The following is a 20,007-nucleotide window of genomic DNA, read 5'->3' as shown; positions in this document are numbered from 1 at the left end:
TGTGCAACTTTATTTATTGCCCTGTATTGCTTTGCTGGAAGCAGAGCTCTTTTGAACAAAACTCCAATCAGATAAGTTGCAGAGGAAATATATGCTTCTTCTGTGTTCTTAAACCTCTCTGAAATTCTTATAAAAGGTTTTCTCTGAGGAATGAAAGGGTGGTTATCTCTTGCTTATGTCATGACAAGACTGTTCTTCATCTAGTGATTATGTCTATTGAAAACATTAAAATTAAGTTAAAAAGAGCACTCCAGAAATAAACTCAGAATTGTTCCAGACAAGGAGCAGGCCATGAGATTCTGGAAATGATGAACCCAGGCCAGAGCAAGCTACTGAACAGGCCTGAAGCTCCTCTTAATTGAAAGCTATTTTAAAATGGGTAAGATATTTAGTATGGAAGATGATGCACATTTGTCTCTGGAAAGCAACTCAATAACCTCATCACATTACTGATGATGTAAGGGAAGGGGGATAGCAGAGAGGGGAGAATACATTTCTACTTAATGTCAGTGAATTGCTTCTGCTGGTTTATTGGTTTTTTGATGTTTGGTTTTTTTCTCAGCAGACTCTAAAACCAGAAACTATCCTCAAAACTTTCTTCCACCAAGGCATCTCCCAAGCCTGAGAATTATGAAACATGCTGATCATTACACATCAGTAATAGAAGGTATGTATCAAACAATGGATTTGGAAAACCATTTTGGAAGCATTTGCTGTGTACCAGTTATATAAATAAGCCTGCACTTTTCCATTCCATTCCCCTCCACTCCACTCACAAATACCAGCTCCATTTAAAAAAAACCCAAACAACAAAAGAAGCAGTTTTCCATGCAAAATTTCTGAAAGCTGGAAATTATAAAATTTTCAATTCATTCCAGGTTAACTGTGAGATTAGTTACCCTGAACAGGGACTGGAAAATTTTAAAGAATCAGCATTAGAAGTTCCTAGACAGGGTATTCAAATCTCAATTACAGAAATAAGAAGCTGAAAAAAATTTGGTAAACTAAGAAGTTTATCTATTCTAAGGCCTAGAATAACAGTATTTTCTACAGCATCTAAAAAAATTGACTCTACAGTAAGAATAAGGAAGTCCATTCACGATTTCCAAGTCCAGCAATGCCTTCATAGCAGCAAAAGCTACTGTCAAAATAAAGACAGCACTGAAGAAATCAAAATTTATTTAGAAAATGTACACAGGCAGACACATTCTACCCCCAAAATAAACACAACTTCAGACATTATCAGGACAGGAACGAAACACCCAAAGTTCAGAAATGGCTGAATCATACTTGTATAGATAATTATAATTCAGCGTTCTCATTAGTTTTACCATGGTATTTAACTACAGGATCAGATATTACCTTTCCTTATTCAGTGCCCAGAACAAACATCTCTCACTGAATATTTAACATTAAGAATTGTTTGCTTTTTGTTTTTTTTTCTTCTTATCATGCTTTTCACAATGTGGACTTCTGCTTTATTTATACTACACTAGGAAAACCTTATTATAAATCCAACATTATTACTTTCTGTCTGAGACAGTCTTGTGGTGCTAGGTACAACACCTTCTGAACACTACACAAATATTAAATTTATTTTTACAATCCCACTCTGAGCTAATGATTTTATTTTGCTAGTGGAAAGTGAAGCAACAGTCTCAGTCAGATGCACCCACTACGGTTTATGTGCCCAGTTTGATAAGCTGCAAGACTAAATTTTTCAGCGTATTTGATATTAAGTTTTTCTTTACATCTTCTGAAACGAAGTTCCCACTGGCTTTCCTTCCAGCTAGACGTGCTTACACTTTCCAAGTCCAGACCTGCAGATTTCAGCTCAAACACCCAGGGGATGAAGTAGAAATCATTAGAAGCCAATTTTGACAGCTGTGGTTGAAATGATTTGCCCAAAACCAGGGCAGAACACAGATTCCCAAGCAGCTCCCATCTGCTTAAGCTGTAAGAACATTTTCATCATCAGTTTCACACACTGATCTGATTCTTTCAACAGGTGGTATAAAAAGTCCTCACCACACAGCCCTGACTCACAGTCAGTAATGTACACTGTGGAACACGTAAATACTAATAACGCACTCCACAGATTACCAATACTTAAAAATCTAGTTGCTGATAGCAGAAGAGTGCTGAATGTCAAACTTTGGTTCTACCTTCACACACAGATGAACTGCCTTCACAAATCTATACCTATTCCCTAACAAGGTCCTTTCCACACACTGTCTTTTCAAATTACACTGGTTTTCTCTGCTCATTCCCACTTCCTCACCTCATTGTCATCCCCTTAATCACTCACAGTTGAAGTCTTTTATCTGCATTCCAGGCTCTTTCCCCCTTCTCTGAGCCCACTTCAAGGCTTCTGCACCAATACAAAGAAAGAAACTTCTGTGCCACCCACAAAGACCTTTTCCAATTTTGATTCCCATTTCCTACGTTCCCTGGCCAGACAGTATCAGCCTGCTCTCTCTAAGCTATTTGATGATACTACTCCCAAGCCCTGTGCCTTGCACCACAACAGCCATTCACATAAATAGCACTACTTGCACATTTCCAGATACTACCAGCCATCCAAAGTATGTTGAAAATACTTTTCAGAGAGAACCTGTATTCCCATTGCAGAGTAAGTATGATAAACATTTTAACAAGTTAAAAGCACTATCACTTAATATGATGAACTATCACATACCTTTGCTTTTCAGTTTCAGCCTTTATTTCCTCTGTAAAATGAAACAAAGGCATAGTTATAGAAATGGTGTCATGACAACAAATATAAAATTAAATAACTGAAAATGTCTTGAAAGTAAAACTATTTAGGCAAACATTTGAAACCAGATTAGTATACAACAGAAAATACATGTTTACAAGCAGTTTCTTAAGTACTTCTATTCTTCACCTGCACTGATTGCAAACTGTATCAAAATTACTTTATGAATCTATATTCAAAACTGAATGCTTAAATTTGCATCAACTCGTGACAGCTAAACACCACATCCCCAGAATGTTTCTGTCAAGACATGGCAAACTCCTTTCACAGCTCACATACACAGAAATAACAAGGCAAACTAAAATATTATTATAACTATTAATTTATCCATAAAAGATAGGAAGTACACACTGCTTGTTAAATGAGGCATATACAGAAAAAAAAAGGCGCAGATTATACAGAAAAAAACCCCAAACAAACAATGCACCACTGCCGGTTCTTCTATGAAATCTTAATGACTACTTATCATATTTGGTTTTAAACAGTGTTAGATACCACAGCAATGACTAAGGGAGAGGAAAAGAAGTTTGTACCGCCTCTATTTCATACTATTTTAAAATACATAAAACCAGAAGGACTAAGACTTTAATGCTTTTGACAAACACTTTAAAATTATGTTGAAAATTTACTGTAAAACAATTACTTGAATTACTAAAACTAATTTTAGGGAATATCTTTGGTTTCAAGAGTAGTCTTGTCTGTATGCTCTAGTCATTTTGCATGCTTAAATCATAGGGATTTTCGAAAGTCTAGTTTTCCAGTGCTGCAGGAATACATTCTTGATGTATGGGATCAAGAACTGAGATACATATATATATTTATGTATATATATGTATGTATGTTATAAGAAATCATCTCAGGAAGCCTATTGTAATACCAAGTCCTGCTCAAACATGCAAAATCATAATCAACTAAATACAACACCTTACTTTGATTTTCGTATATAAGCTTTAAACTATTGGCATGGACTGATTCTGACAAAACCCACACCAATTTCATATTTCAAACTAAGCTGCCATGCAGCAAAAGCACAATTCATCTGTGTCCTGTCCCTCATTTACCATTTCACACAGTCACACTGATTCACTTACTTAACACAGGTTCTCAAGTTTGGCATTTTATCACAAACCACGAGCAACAAACATGTTTACTCAGAGACTTGCCCAACATCAAGAAATGTGAACAAAAGGAATACACAACAACCTAAAATCTACATCTTATTTCTGATACGACTGATGTTCATGTTTACCCCCAGTAAGCTCCAGGTTAGCAGGTCAGTGGTTCATCCCAGAAACAGCTAGTCCAGAGGTGCATTCAAATATGCATTACCTGGGGTTGTTCAAAACATGAAAATAATTCCATATTCCAGACATTCAGTATTCCTCAATAAGTAACAATAATAACAACATTAACCTAGTACTCAGCAATGCTTCAGTAAAGTATGCCTTCCTCCTAGGTTATGATATTCAATCCACTTGCTTGAAGACAAATTCCTGACCAACATCCCTCCAGCATCTTCATACCTTCCATAATTTTACCTCCCACCTTAGCATTCATACCCAGGAATTCTGCTCCCTGAGATGCTCTGAAGTCTGTCCAACAAACATTACCAAGCAACAGATACAACAGAATGGTTTCCAAGCTTAAAGTTTCCAACTAAACCCACAAAACTGAGCAGAAGGAAAAAGCTTATGTAAGTGTCAATCTAATTAAATGTTACTACCATTTCAAGCAGCATCGCCTAAGCCTATTAATGTGAAAGTACAGATTTTATAACCTTTGTTAAATAAAAAGGAAGGTTCTTATAGTAGTCGACATCAATTATTTTTAGACGGCCAAAATATTTTTAATGGCTGATAAGCACATGATATGATACTGCTACTATGAATGAGGTAGAGATCAGACTTGAACTTTACTTTTATCCTTGAGAATAGAGAAAATGTAATTTCCTTCACTGTGTGACTGTTCCCTCTGCTCTCCACATCAAAACACAAGTTAATCGCAGTACAATTTCATGGTCATGTAACAACCACATCCAGCAGTAACCATACAAAAATTCAAGAAGCATTATCATCAGAAAACCAGATTATAATAAAGGTAACTAACAATTCTCACACTAGATAAATAATCTGTTAAAGACAAATGAAATGGAACTGACTGATACAATCTTTTAAATGGGAAAAAGCAATCCCAGCAAAACCAAAAATTGGCTAGAAAAGGAAGAGGCTTGAAAACATAGGCCACTTCCTTGTTTTGCTCTCCCACTCCCCAAACACACAACAAAACCGCAACAGAGAGAATCCAAGAGCTGGAAAAGCTTATCTCAACATCACCATTGATTTTGGGATGGAAGAGGAAAAGAGGATGTAAGATGCTGAAACAGGGGAAGAAAACTGTAGAAAAGACTACAGCTTTTGGAGTCTTCCTCTGTATTATCTGTGACGTAAACACAGAATTACTATGGAAAACAGCTCAGATTATTCTAGGGAACTGAAAGGATTATGTATCCTAAAATGGAACTAATTGTACTAATATTCAGTACTTTCAAATAAAGTGCACCAGCAATGACACAATAAATCCCTCCTGAACTCTCACATTCACACAGAGCTCCAGAATACCACAGAACTAACGGAAATCTACGTGGCTTTTGCACAGAGAAGCGAGAGCTGATCAAAGAGGTGCATTATTTTGCAGTTTCACAATGGTATGCACCAGCCGTTTCACCACACAGGTGAAATGAGTCATGTACAATAGTTTCAACATAATTTTCCATTTCATCTACACTTCTACAGACCATTATCATTTCAAAGAAATCTCTGAAAACGTGTAAGACCTTTGTTGTTGGTTTTGGCTTGGTCACAGCTAATCTTCTTCACAGTAGGTTATATGGTGCTGTGTTTTGGATTTGTGCTGGAAAGACTGTTGACAACTCAGGGATGTTTTAGTTACTGCTGAGCAGTGCTTACAGAGAGTCAAGGCCTTTCTCAGCTTCTCACCCCACCCCACCAGCGAGCAGGATGGGGGCACACAAGTTGTTCAGAAGGGACACAGTCGGGACAGCTGACCCCAAATGACCACAGGAATATTTCACTCCATATGGTGTCATGCAAATTGTGTGTGTGTGTGTGTGTGTGTGTAGGTTGCCTGTTGCTGCTTGGGGACTGGCTGGGCATTGGTCACCTGGTGGTGAGCTACTGCCTTTTTACCTTTTTTTTTTTTTCATCACTCATGTTTCTGGGGTTTGATTTACTCCTCCCCCATCTTTTTTTTTTTTTTTTTTTTTGCTTATTAACCTGTCTTTATCTCAACCCACAGTTTTTTTGTAAGAGACTTCATGGGGCTTAGTTGCTGGCCAGAGGCAAACCACCACAACAGGTATCCATAATTCCTTTCTCACCTCTTCAGCTTTAATTCAGTATTTCAGCATTTAATTTGAAAGTTTTTCCTTACCCTCTTCAGACTGCTCATCATTTTTGTATAAAAAGACCCCAACTTGTTTCCAGTTTTCTCCTTTTTCCCTTAACACCTTATAACCAGCTAGTCTCATTTGCAACTATAAAATTTCCAAATCTCTCTCTAAAGATAGTGGTAAGACTTTATCAACTTAGATCTAATTCACTGTTTACCCCCCCTTCCAAATCCAATTCAAAGCATGATTTAAAACTTAACTACACTGAAGGGTGTCTGTAATTCCCATTTGAAATTTATGACTGGATTATTCCTTTGGTTCCCAAGCCAACATCCCTCTGCATCTGAAACAGAACCTCCTTTCTAGGTTGTCTTCAGGTAATATTTCTTATGATTACCTAAATATGCTGTCATACTATGTAAAGTACAAATATCTTACAGTTATACTTTGGCAGAAGTTAAGGATAACACTCATCAAGTAAGAGATAACTGAATTGTTAACTTTAGGAAAGCTACACAGACTCTACAATATCAACATCAAATTGTACATTAGATTACAGGAAAAAGAATTCTTATGGAACTTGCTATTGGGAAAAATGGAAAATATTTATCATAAAATAGAAAAATACGTAAAAAAAATTAATTAAAAAATACAATGCTAGGAAAATCCCCACACTTGCAAGCATTTATCATGTATCTCTCATTAAATTTTTCCATTCTTGCATCAGATTTGTTTTCAAAAATGAAGAGCATGTTGTGTTCCCTCAATACTGTATTGGCATTCCCTGCCAGAGAAGCACATGCGTAAGTCTCAATTCTACGAGGATCTGCACATCTAAAGCCTAATATTCACCATAAACATAAGAACAAAAGTTTATTTACTTAACTGAAAGTATATCTTTTGGAATAGAAAACACCCTACATTCTCACTGGAAAAAAGAAATACCTCATAAAAATTACACCCAAAATGTATACATGTGCTCCTCTGCTCACTGGGAGAGAGACAGAAGATACTCTTACCGCTTAGTATGAAAAAAAAAAAAAAAGAAAAAAAAAAGGCAAAAAATGTATGCAGATGACTAAAAAAAATCACAACAATATACAACTAATAACAAACAAACAAAAAAGCATTAAGTATATAATGAATTCAAGGCAGTAAGGACTGGCATTTTAAAGAACTGTAACCATCTGGCAATCAGAAGGAAGCACCAGCCAAGCAGCACAGGCCATAATTCTTCAAGGAAACCAATCAATGTCTGGAGTTCACAAGACTTATACCATAGAAGACTACTGTGAGAAGGAATCAATGTGAATTAAATTTTTTCAAGTCAAAGCCAATTGATGAGATACAATGAACATGCAGTGAATAGGAACTTAAATTATAGTGTTATCTATAGTTAAAGAGTGAAATTCTATTAGAACATTAAAAGCTTTGCTTGAATTGACTTTGCATTCTTCCACCCAAGTATTCTACTGACTGTCTCCAACATCATACAAAATATTTGGCAACTAAGAGATTAAAAAAAAACTCCAAGTTTTCATCATTAACAATATTGACACTGTCCTTATCCATGTCAAGGCATCTGGAAATCCTCAAAGACACTGCAGTCTAAAGGTACTTGTGCTCACTCTTACATAAAACTAGAAATTCAGCACTTATTTGAAGAGAACTTTAATTAACTACATTCCCAACTATGTAACAAGGATATTACACATATGGTAACAGTTTAATTACAAAAATTGACCAAACAGGAACTCACACTAGTAAAACCATGTAAACCTCATGGGAATAAAAGATGTCCACAGAACAATTTCTCCCTCAATGAAATAAAATTCTAAGCAGATCATGCTAATCCTCCCCAAAACAGGTTATTACAATGTATTTCTAAATAAATATCTGACACTTTCTCTTTTTCTGGATATCTGCTAACTTCAAGCAGTGTCAGAAAGTCTGTTATCTATTCAGCTAAAGTAAGGAAGCATTAACAACCTAAAAGCCACTAACAGATTTCAGAAAAAAACTAAAATAATCATGTCTAAGGAGACCCAACAACAGACCTGGAGAAGCACACAGCCATTTTTAACTCAAGGTCATTCAGACAATGACACTCCAGTGATCTCTGTGGGCAGCTTCTGCTAAGTCAGTACATCTAAGGAAAAAGTTTATGTAAAAAAACATGCTGCACATTTAGCACTTGCTTTTACCCAAACATTGTTCCTAACATCTAAACTGCTTACAGTTCTTGCACAAATCTGAATATTTGCCAAGAGACACACAGTATCCAGAACACACACAGAGATTTTCTTTGTGCTTCCTGCTGATGACTCTTATTGGTCCCACTGAGTCTCACCTTTCACCTCACTGCTCCTGAACTGTGAACTACGCCAGCTTCTATAAGCTTCCTTGTGTTGAAGATGTATAGAAAAGAGTAATTAGCAAACTCAGATTATGGTACTTTCCTCTCCCCTTTCTTTTTTACCTCTAGTAATATAGAGGTAACTTTCAAAAACTTTCAATTAACTTTCAAAACTTTTAACACATCTATTTTTGATGGTAAATCATATCAGTGTATGCAAATAGTAAGCAGACAAAAAATGAAAGCTTTCTAATAAGCCTCACTGGGATCTCAGATCACATAGAATAACTAAACAGTTTAGTACAAATACTGTAATTCCCCTAGATTATCAAATCAGGTTGACCTACCTCAAACTGGTAGTAGTGCATGCACGTTCATTACAGGAAGACAGTACTGAAACAATCAGTATTTTGGGTAGCCTGAAGAAGACACCACTCCTTATGAAAGATTAAATTGTTTCTTAAGTGGAATTTCCAAGATGCATATGATAGCACTATGTCTCCCTGTAAATCCTGTAAACAGCTTTCTCCACCATGCCTTAAAGGATGCAGAGATCTCTCCTCTCTTCCCTCAAATCCTCCTGAATGTAGTGACTGAATACAGATGCAAATGCAAGCACATATAGCATCAAAGTGTGAATTTTACCTGTGTACATTCTTCCCATTGTAGAATACCATGAGTGTTTCTTCTCCCACAAAATTCCTGAGCCCAGACTTTTGCACAGGCCTTTGTTTACAGTTTATTTACACATCTGTATGACTGCTGGTATTTGCTGTGGTCAAGTACCTTTCATTATACCTATTTTACGCTGTCTTCAAAATTACAGCTCACACAGCTATGGTACACAGACAGAAAAGAGCAAAGTTCTGTGCAGATTTAAGAAAATTGCTGTTGTGGTCTTCACTTAGCATTTATATAGTAGGAAATAACCATTGTACAGACAAACAGAAGAATATTAAGAGTACATTTGAACACTTCAACTTGCTTTCCATTCCAACTTATTATACTACTGCTTCTTCATGTTTACAGGTATCGAAGGAGTAAATAAGGAAGCAGATTAAACACGCTATTTGAGCAGCAGCGTTCCAAAGAAACAGCAATTACATTTTGAGTCTGACAACTTTTGATGAAAATCTGTGTAAACTCTCTTCGTTCTGCTCTGCAGAACCTTCTAATCAACTGAAATGCTAAGTCATATCTCATTATCTTTGAAAAACATGGAGCAGTAACCTTTCAAGCACATAGAAAAATATTTATGTGTACATATACATAAGGTAAAAACTCAAAAGTCACGAATACAAACTTTGTGCAGGTGAAACGCTTAAACTTTAGATGACACTAATCCTCTGAAGAAAGTGTTAATACAATAAAGGAACATTTTATGTTGTTACTTCCCCTGCCATATCTTCCGCTATGTTAAAGGTTTGCAGCAAATCCTGTTGGAAGTATTTCTCTACTTTTATATCTGCAATTCAAAAGATAATATGTTTGATGGGGTTTTTATCTGTGAAGCAATCTTCTCACCTATTCTCCATTTTCTCTTCAGCCATTTTTAGACATTCATAGAGAACTACAGCTTGTCCCCAGCCCTGCTCACAGTACACCATTCAGGAATACACAACTCTGGTGTGATTTCAGAAACCTGAATGCACAACCTGCCTTTATTCAGTCAGCCTTAGTACCTGCTCCTTCAGCTTATTAGATGTGACATTTTCAAATAACAAATCACTGGCAAATCTAAAGAAAACCAGAAACAACTCTAGTGGCCTCATTCGGCTTAAAATTAATTCAGAATAATTCAATCCAGCAGGGCTTTATAACAGATTTTCTGTAATAATCTTTCTATTTGCTAAATCAAGTTGAGACTACTGTCAAGTTGCTTCACTGACTACTGAGAAGAGGAGGCGGGGTGACACACAAATTAGGTCACACATTACCAAGGATAACTGAATTGTAGTCATTATTAGTAGCATTTATATTCTAGCACATGGCTGAAAAGCTCATTTTCTGCAGCACTAAATTGCTCTGCTTCCCCTCAATATTACATGGGTCCCCATCCCTTATTAAATCTACAGTAAACTCTCAGCAGTATCCAAACTTTTGTCTTTTCTTAGATCAAAATCAAAGAATGGAAAGAGACTCTTTATTTACATCTTTAAACACAGTTACGAGAAGAGGACAGCCATGTACATTTATTTTAATCAAGCACAGCACACCTTTCAAATACCTTGTTCCAGCCTCCTCCTCCTGCCTTTGTGTATCAGTTTCATGCCCAGAACTCACAGCACAAGTTGCTGAAAAGGGGCATTAATATACACCAAATACACACTGACATAACCAGATTACAGACAGGATCTTGCTTATATTGATTTTTCAATGTGCTTTAATCCAGTCTGAGGGTGATCTCCAAAATAAAGTTGGTGCCTCCTGCACCACATCTGCCTGTGCTTATTTGCACACTCCTCACACAATTACCACCAAAGCACCAAGCTTTAATAGCTTGACAAATTTAGTTTTCATTGGGTCAGTGAGCTGTTTCAACTCACTGAAGACTTACATGACCCTGAGTTGCCATGTGTGCATCATGTTTCGGGAAAGAAGAGCTGGAACCGAATTGCTTATTGCAGTGGATGTCTAAAAGTACACTGGAATAAATATACCGCAAACCCCCCCTATGAAGTTTACCCACTATGTTTCATCAGCATTACTCTTCTTTTTAATGAAGTAAGTTTTGCAAGGACAATAATGTTTTTTTATCATGCAAGGGTGGGGAAGTCTGTAGTTGTACATTCCTTTTCATATTCACAATGTGTATAGTTTTTCTGACCCTTCTGCCTCATGTCACACATTAAAATACTTAAGAGTTGCATAAATTCTGATTCTAGAGGATACAACTTCAGCAGCAACACAGTAACAGCTATCCACATGGAGGAAGGTAGCACATTATGAAAATGGCATAAATTTAATTCCATTATGTTATTTTTATTCCTTTTTTTGTAATTTTTTCAGCTTAAAGAAAGTAGGTAGCATACATAACCTGTGCAGACAGATGAGTCAACTACTACTCAGAACAAAGGAAGACTATTCAGCAAGAAAAACTTATGATGTTGTTTAACATGCTAAACAGCAAAAACTTTTTTGCTACTTAACATCTCTTTCCTCCTGACTGCATCATCAACCTGAATTGAGCCAATACAACTATCTGTGCTCGCCTGCTATAAAACTGAAGAGGGACTCTACCAGTTCAAAAGTAACAAAGTAACACTGGATTAAGAAGGTAAAAGTTAAATTTTTACCTTAGATTTTAAAAGACTTTAAAAACAAAACAAGCATCTATCAGTTCCTTCAGCCGTTTTTGCCATGTGCCAAGGGCAGGAAGGAGAAGAAAACTAAGAAGAAAACAAATCCTTGAGCTGGTATTACTACTACTGCTAGGGAAATATGGTTCATTAATTTATAATGGACTAGAATCACAGAAAGAACAGAAAATGAAGTTCAACAGAAACATGAGAACCTATGTTGAGGGAGATAATTTATTTCTTTACTAAAGAATATAAGAGGACAAAATACTGCAGAGAAACAACGAAAATAAGACAGACCCCCTACAAGAGTTTGATCAAAGGATATACTACAATTATTCACGTTCTAATAACTATATTTTACAGAAAAAGCCATTTCACCAACTGAGTGCAACAGTATACAGATCAATATACAAAAAGATTCTTACCAATGTCTCTCATGAAAATCCCAACACGCTGGACTAAGAAAAGCACTGTAAGTCTTTGGAGACCAACAAACAAAAAAACCACCACAAAAAGCAGCTTCTCTGCCTCAGTAAATGATTTTTCAAATATTCTTGCACAGAATCATAACTGCCATCTAACTAACTCATAGCAAAGTAAAAGAAACTAACTACCAATTATAAATTCCATAACAGAGGGATTATAATCAGCATAATTCTTGAGAGAAGTCAAGTTCATATTTACATTCCCTCTGTCATTGCAACCCAACATTACAAAGCACTCTGCATGTGAATTCCTGCAAATACCTGTAACTCTCCTAAAAAGAGCTGTGAATCTACCAATTGAATTAAGTTTCAAATCTAAGGGAGGGGGGTAAGGTTAAGTTTGAAGGATGATACAATTTAGTGGTCTGAAATAATAATGCAATTCCTGCAGCCTCTCTAGAATAGTTCATGCAAGACAACAGACTCATCTCCACTTTTGTTTACCTGAGTCAACTGATGGGGTACATTAGTTTCTCAGCATATTCAGCAAAGAGAAAATAGAGTGAAAACCCAGGACAGATACTCTCAATAGCATGTATTGCAGAGAGACTCAATACACTCGTTCCTCCTATCAATTTTCTCAAATGTTCATTAGTTCACTTGATTCAGTATTTGCTCCAGTCAGCAGAATTGTGGCTTGCACTGCATGCAAGAACAGGACTGCACACACTTTCTAATCCTGGTGGGTTTGCGCTTCCTCAAAGCCACACAGAAACCATTAGCTCTGTTGTTTAAGATTGTGAAATATATTTGCCTGGTTCTAGTGAAGGTCAATCATCAGTAGCTCTTGATTTGCTACAGCACCTTGATATGTTGCCCTCTGAGTTCTGCTGCTGCAAACTTTAAGCAACACAGCTGATTATGTATGACATTTCTGGTGAAAACTATCAGATATGAAAGAAATGTAGTATCGTGTCTTACAACAAAAGCAAGCCAGTGGCAATGCACGTTGTGCCTTTTCATATCAAGCTGGGCTTCTCGTCCTTCCCCTCCCTAAAATGAATAGGTTAGTTTCCCTCATTTTTAAGATCAGAAGCTCAAGCACATCCCTCACACTCTGTTTGAAATGTATGAGTTTCTGGGGAAAAAAACCACCACAACAAACATATATATATATGTATGTCAGAAACAAATTTTGTAGACATAAGATTACATTTGAAATAGGGAAAGCATTTTGAATCAATTCATTTCTATCTGCCTGAAAAAGCTTATCTGAAGTTGAACATATCCAGAAAAAAATCCTGTGATTTGTAAGTCATCTGAAGAGACACAATATGCTTCTCTCTGAAGATCATCTTTAAGTTTGACCTTTAAGTTCAAAGCAGGCAAACATGAGCAGTCTAACTAAAAAAAAAAAAAAAAATTAAAAAGAAAGAAAAAAAAAAAAAAAAATTATCAAAGATCTGATAGAAAGAAATTATCTCAGCCATCTGCAATATAGTTGCTGGATTCTTCCACCATATCCATTCCCCTAAGCAAGAAATTTCTGCACACTTGCTTGAGGTCAAACAATGTGATGAATACAAGGCTTAACAGAAACACGTCTCTTAAGTATCTAAGTAACTCTTAAAATTTAATTACCATTTTTAATTGTTTGCATTTACAGCTGAAAAAGTATCTAAACATTCAACAGAACCTAAATTTAGAAACACAAAATGTCACATTCAAGCCAGGATTCAGCTTGATATATATATGATGTTTCTCCCTGTGTGTTTCACACACGCCATCTGCCCGACCTCCTGCAAATGCAAGTCGTCAATGCAATTAGGAGCTGAGGAAGCTGTGCAGCAGACGGACCAGGAGGTGTGCTTCAGGACTTGCCCAAGCATTCTCCAAAGCCAGCACAGAGCTGATCAATAATTATGGAATACAACAGATCAGATATAAAGGCCCCTAACCTTAGGCATCTTAACTCTAAGTGAATCCTGTTTCGGGAGTTTATGCTCTTATAAGAGAATTAACAACCTACTAATAGAAGTGACAGACAACATGAATTTAAGTCACACAGCCAGTTTCTCAATTTTTCCTCAGCACCAATACTCACATATTTTAACAACAATATTACAGTTGTATACATAAAGCACTGCATTCACATAAATTACGACAGAAGCTCAAAGAAATAAAGACTATTTTCACTTATGTATTTGGGCACTTTATGAATCAAAATTTTTTAAGGTCTAACCAAAATTAAATTGGAAAAATCAATCCACGGTATATTTTGCAACAGTTGAGTTCTCCTTGTGTTATACAAGCATTCTGTTCTTCCTACTTCAGATACAACACAGCTTTTTACACCTACATGCAAAGTTTAATTCTAGAGTCACTGTATCTTCAGTTCATGATGCCATTCCCAGAACAACAGTATTTTCAATCACCATGTCATGTCATAAGACAGGGATTTGTATGCAGTAGCTCTAGTCTATTTAGTTAAGAAGAAAAATGTCTTTTTCCTTTGTAGCTAAACATACATTTTAATACATAAATAAGCAAAAAAAAAAAATAGTTTTGAACTTTTGTACCACCCAGCTCAAAAGCTATTTCACCACAAAATGAAGCCATAGCGGAAAAATAAATTTCAAGTGAGGAATGAAGGCAACTAATAAAGCTTGACAGACAATGAATGTTTCATGAAATACATAAGCAGATCCATGTCCAAAGATTCTAACAGAAATGGAGTATCCCTATCCCAGATTTTGAAATACAGTTTGTGGAAACTCTAGGAACTGGGGAGCAAACACAGAAATAAAATCTCAAAATATCAGACTGTATTGGAAAAAAAAGTACAAGAACAGAAGATTTTTCTTAAACCCTTGATATCTAGCCTGCATTTTGCTTTCATGAGTGGCCAACAGCATATGCTTAAGTAAATGCAGATTATAAAAGCAGGGCAAGAATGCTGCAATAGTTCCCTCCTACCAGCATTTAGCCATCTGTGGCTTATACTCTTCCTGCACAGAGACTGTTCCTGCAGGTTTGACAACCCTTGTTAAATTTTCATTTAATCACTTTTCAAACAATTTTAACTTTTGGGATGAATATAATTACAAGCTGCTGGAAAGAGCATTTTTTTTGCTTTACCTAAATAAGCTGGGTTCTTTACAGGATCTCTGGATCTGCATTATGAGAAATTACAATCAATTATTCTCTCTTCATGTCTATACCACTTGAAATCTTACAAACTTCCTTTAAATGCAAGGAGAGCAAGAAGCATAGTCTGCTTGGTCACCTCTGAAAAATATTCCATCCTTGCTGACTTCCAATGCATCATTTCTAAGACCACGGTCTCTCAGGAGCAGCAGAGAGCAAAACTGCACATGGAACACATGATATCTTTATAAAGTGGTGTAACAGTTCAATATTTTCTCTATTGTTTTCATATTTGTCTTTTTGACAAAGGAATCAATATTCTGACTGAATCATTCACAGTGATTCAAATGCCACACACCCTACCATCACAGATAAAAGTTTGTAAGAGCCCATGCTTGTGCAATTTAGACCAGTTTCCTCCTCCACTCATAGGGGTCAGTTTGCCTTCAGCAACACTCCACTAGAACCATGTCATATGGTCAGTACAGCACAGCTGCTGGCTTTAGCAGGTTCTTTGCACTCTGTTAAGTATTTTCTTTGTCAACCTTTGTCACCTCACCACTCACCCTAAAACACCACAAACCTCTAGAGAACTGAAAGACCTCTGTGCAGGAAAAGCAGTGCATGTAATCCTTGACAGCTCAGTACCTCCAGAAACCCTGGGTGAGCAACCTGGTTGAGGTTTACTGTAAAACTGGCTTACCCTACACTTACCTATACACACATCAACTCTGTCTTGCACATTTGGGATGGTAAGTTTCCCCTCTGCAAAGTTTGCACCAATTCTGCCTCACCACAGTACACACACCCATTCTGTTCTCGATCAGCTTTATTCTTTGCTACAATTCAGACTTGGGAGGCTGAAGTTCTCAAGATTTCTTCATCCCTTGGCACTTTTTTTTAAAAGAAAAATACTCCCAAACACTGACTCTAGTCTCCCATTCCTTTACTGTCAACTGATTATATCCTCGAAATACTTTTGTGATACTATTATCATTTACACGCATAGATATGGGTGTGTTTTCTTCACTATTTGTTCATATCGGCTTTATCACAAACTTTTCACGAGCTTTTACTGATACCTGATATACACTAACTGTTAACAAAACACATGACAAAAATCACCTCTAAGCATTTTGGTCCTTTTGAGACTATGTTTGAGCATATAATGATCAGAATGCTATTACAGAGAAGGCTATCAGTTCTTTAATTGCTCATCTTAAACCGATTTCTGGATACTGCTCAAGAAGGACTCAAGACCTGTTCAATACATCTTAACTGAATGTTACTTGTCAATGCAGTTGAATTTATTTACCTACCATGACTAAGCTTTCTGTCAAGTACAGCAAATTAAACATTCATACCTACATAGTTAATGCTATGTAATTAAGACTTTTCCACAAATTATCCCTCTCATTCCTGGCCTATTAAGACAGCATCCACATTTTAAAACTACTGATACTTTCTCGGCTGACCATTTTTAAAGACTTCTGGCATTCATATACTAGCAAGCATTTCTTTTTGACATAGTTTCATCAATAGATAACTATCTCTTGACACTTCTCTGTTATTTTCTACTATGCTCTATTTGCCCATTTGCTTGGTTGGTGACAACCAAGGACTAAAATAAATGTTTTAGTAATGCTTTGTATTTATTCTGGCAAGGACAGGCTGCTGCTGCAGAACAAGACTGGCATTATGTTTTTCAGTCTTGCTTCTGGATCATTTGGCAGGATGAACAAAAGCCACACGTTCCCTCTTCACACAGCCCACCTCTTCAGTAATACTTTGTCATGTAAGAGGATCCTTCACGCGTTCCTGTTTTTCCCTTTAAAAATTATTTTTCAGGAGTAAACACACATGCATAGCAGTGATGATGCATCCTTATTCCATATATTTTTAAAGTATAACCACAAATTACTATTACATACAAGCTTCACAGTTTACTCAGGGTAAGAAAAGTAATTACATCTCTGGTGTGCCCTCCACAAACACAAGCATACAACATATTAAATAGGTGCAGTACACAGAACAGACTCATGGAATAAACGAAATCCTGGCATATGGTTACTCTAAGCCAGCCATGTGAGCATATTTATCTTAAAGCAGGTATTTATTTTAGCTGCTAGAATATTTTTTAATAAAATCCAGAGTTAAAACTGGTCAAACTATGGGTAGTAACCTTCCCTACATCCTGCAAAAAGCATGAACATTTATGCTTTTTGACCATCCTCCTTCTGAAAGGGACAAGCACTTGCTATAACATTTTCAACATCTATGAGGAGGTTTCATTCACCTTTCTGTCAAGCAATCAGAACTCTGATTTCTCAAAGACAAGATACAACCAAGGACAGTAAGACCTTGTGCAGTGTTAATTTCTAAGAACAGCAAGAATCAATTTAAGAGATCCCTTTGTAATATGGGGGAAAATCTACACTTTATTTTTAACCTCCATCCCTGCTATAGATATGAGTACTTTTTTTTTTCCAATTTGTAAATGGGTAGTTTAAAAGACAATTTAAAACTTGGAAATTACTAAGTTTTATTTCAGACTTAAATACAGGATACTTTTTAAATCCATAATACCTTGAGAAATGGCAAAAAATAAAACCCCAACATACATTAAGCATACCAACATACCCCAACATTAAGCAGCCTGCTCACTACAGTAACTTCAAAAGCAATAAAACACATGACACTGTAAGACTCTTACCTATTTCAAGTGCTAAAACTTTAAAGGTCACATGTAAGTCTATACACGAATTATACTACTGGTAGCCTTCTAATTAAGAGAGCATTAAGCCACTTCCCTCCTGCTGTAGCTCTGAATTGTGAGACAATCATTATCTTTTCCAGCTACAAGAAGACAAGCAGACTACAATTTAATGCGTGTCCATAAAATTCATCAAGTTCTATTTGACAGTGGAAACAAACAAACAAACAAAAGGATAACGAAGAAGTACGGACTTAAGTTTATTTTCATATCTATGGTATGCCCCTCAAAAAGGTTACAACCATACCAAATTCGTAATTTTCACCCACATAGAAGTTTGTATTTGTAATGGAAAGCTCAAACTTTAAATCTGAAGTCCTGATGTGAGATGTTTCAAATGTTTCAAGGTGATCACTAAAGTTCTGATTTCTCCATTAAATTCTGATATAGGAAGCAGCTCAGACTAAGATTCTTGAAAGAACAAAAGAAGAAAGACTATGAGTACTGAAGGACTTTGAAACCTCCAGTGTGGCTGCTTTTAGTTCAGCATATATGCATTAGATTATTAATACAATGAAGCCTTAATTTTCCATGTTCTTTTATTTACATATATGAAATTTTTTGAGACAAGTTTGGACAACATAAATTAAGACAACTACTCATATGGTAACTATTCTTTCTTTTCTCATATGCCAATAAGAAGACAAGTGAAAGGCTACTTAAAAAGATCACCACTACACAATATTGTTAGCTCCACCCATGCTGCAAACTGTGCTACTAAGTGCTGCTTTTACCACTGCTTTTACCACTTCACCAAAGTGTGAAGAATTTAAGGCATTCAGTTCCATATTTACTGGATCCACTGTTCATAATAAACTATTGTGAAAAAATGTATTTGCATTGACTACACAAATTATTCCATTTAACAATATAATTTCTATTTAACAGTAATTACTTATACTTTCTGCTGCACTGAGATTGTGCCTCTCTTACTCGTTCTTTAAGAGCATTTCAGGACACGTGGTTAAAATAAAAGCTGTTATAAACTACAACAGTCAGTCAAAGAACTGTCACCTGCCTCAAGTTCATCACTGAAAGCCCGAACAGCAACCAGGCAGACAGCAGCTTCTGCTTTCATGTGATAAGGCGATGAACAAGGAGAGAATGGTCCAAGTACTTCTTTTCCTTCAATGTAAAAGACCATTAATAATTCCAATGCAAATTTGGTTTCGAGCAAGACTCAGGGATGGAGGTCAAACTTGGCTCCTCTTGTCTTCTTTCCTGCACGTAAGATACAAACCTGAAGCTTCTCCAAACATCGCTGACCACCACAATCTGTTTTCCCCCCAGTGTTAGGTACAATTTTAAAGAAGAAAACTAGTTCTCTTTACAGCAAAATTTCTAGGCATTCGAGATCTATTTATATGCCTAATTATGCACACATAATCACACAAAATAAAGTGTCATGTCTAAAATTGCAAGTGGAAAACATCTAAGTGTCTCATTTCACTGCAGGTGAGGAAAATTTTAATCATACTTCTCAGACACTTAGACTGTCTTTATCCAGTTTTTCAAACTTTCATGCAAATGCAGCAGCTGTCCTATTCCAACAATTTTACTCAAGGTTATAAAGCTCTGTTTCCATTTCAAAACAATTAAACCAGAGCTTAATTTATTCCTATCCACTTCCCCACACACCACACAGGATCCAGTACAGCATTCTTGTAAACATCAGTCATTAGCCAAACGAAGCAAGCCAAGACGCATTTTCCAGCTTTCCTGAGTTGCAGAAAAACCCCAGTGATTTTATGCCAGCTGCTCAGTCCATGCAACAGTAACACCCAGACCTTTATACACCTTTATACACCTGTTAGCACCT

The 20,007-nt window shown here is 36.3% G+C and overlaps 1 protein-coding gene across 1 annotated transcript in view; it reads right to left on the bottom strand.

The window, feature by feature from the left end:
• Nucleotides 1-20,007, bottom strand: part of ARFGEF1 (ADP ribosylation factor guanine nucleotide exchange factor 1) — an 87,300-nt gene that overhangs the window by 57,928 nt on the left and 9,365 nt on the right. Inside the window, exon 2 of the mRNA XM_050318363.1 lies at nucleotides 2,699-2,729. Coding sequence (XP_050174320.1) covers nucleotides 2,699-2,729 — 31 coding nt within the window. The remainder of the gene's footprint in view (nucleotides 1-2,698; nucleotides 2,730-20,007) is intronic.

Source organism: Myiozetetes cayanensis, unplaced genomic scaffold (genome assembly GCF_022539395.1).
Source record: "Myiozetetes cayanensis isolate MyiCay16 unplaced genomic scaffold, myiCay2020 scf1, whole genome shotgun sequence".
Classification (NCBI taxonomy): domain Eukaryota; kingdom Metazoa; phylum Chordata; class Aves; order Passeriformes; family Tyrannidae; genus Myiozetetes; species Myiozetetes cayanensis.
Note: the sequence above shows the minus strand (reverse complement) of the source record. Positions and strands in the feature narration are given on the sequence as shown.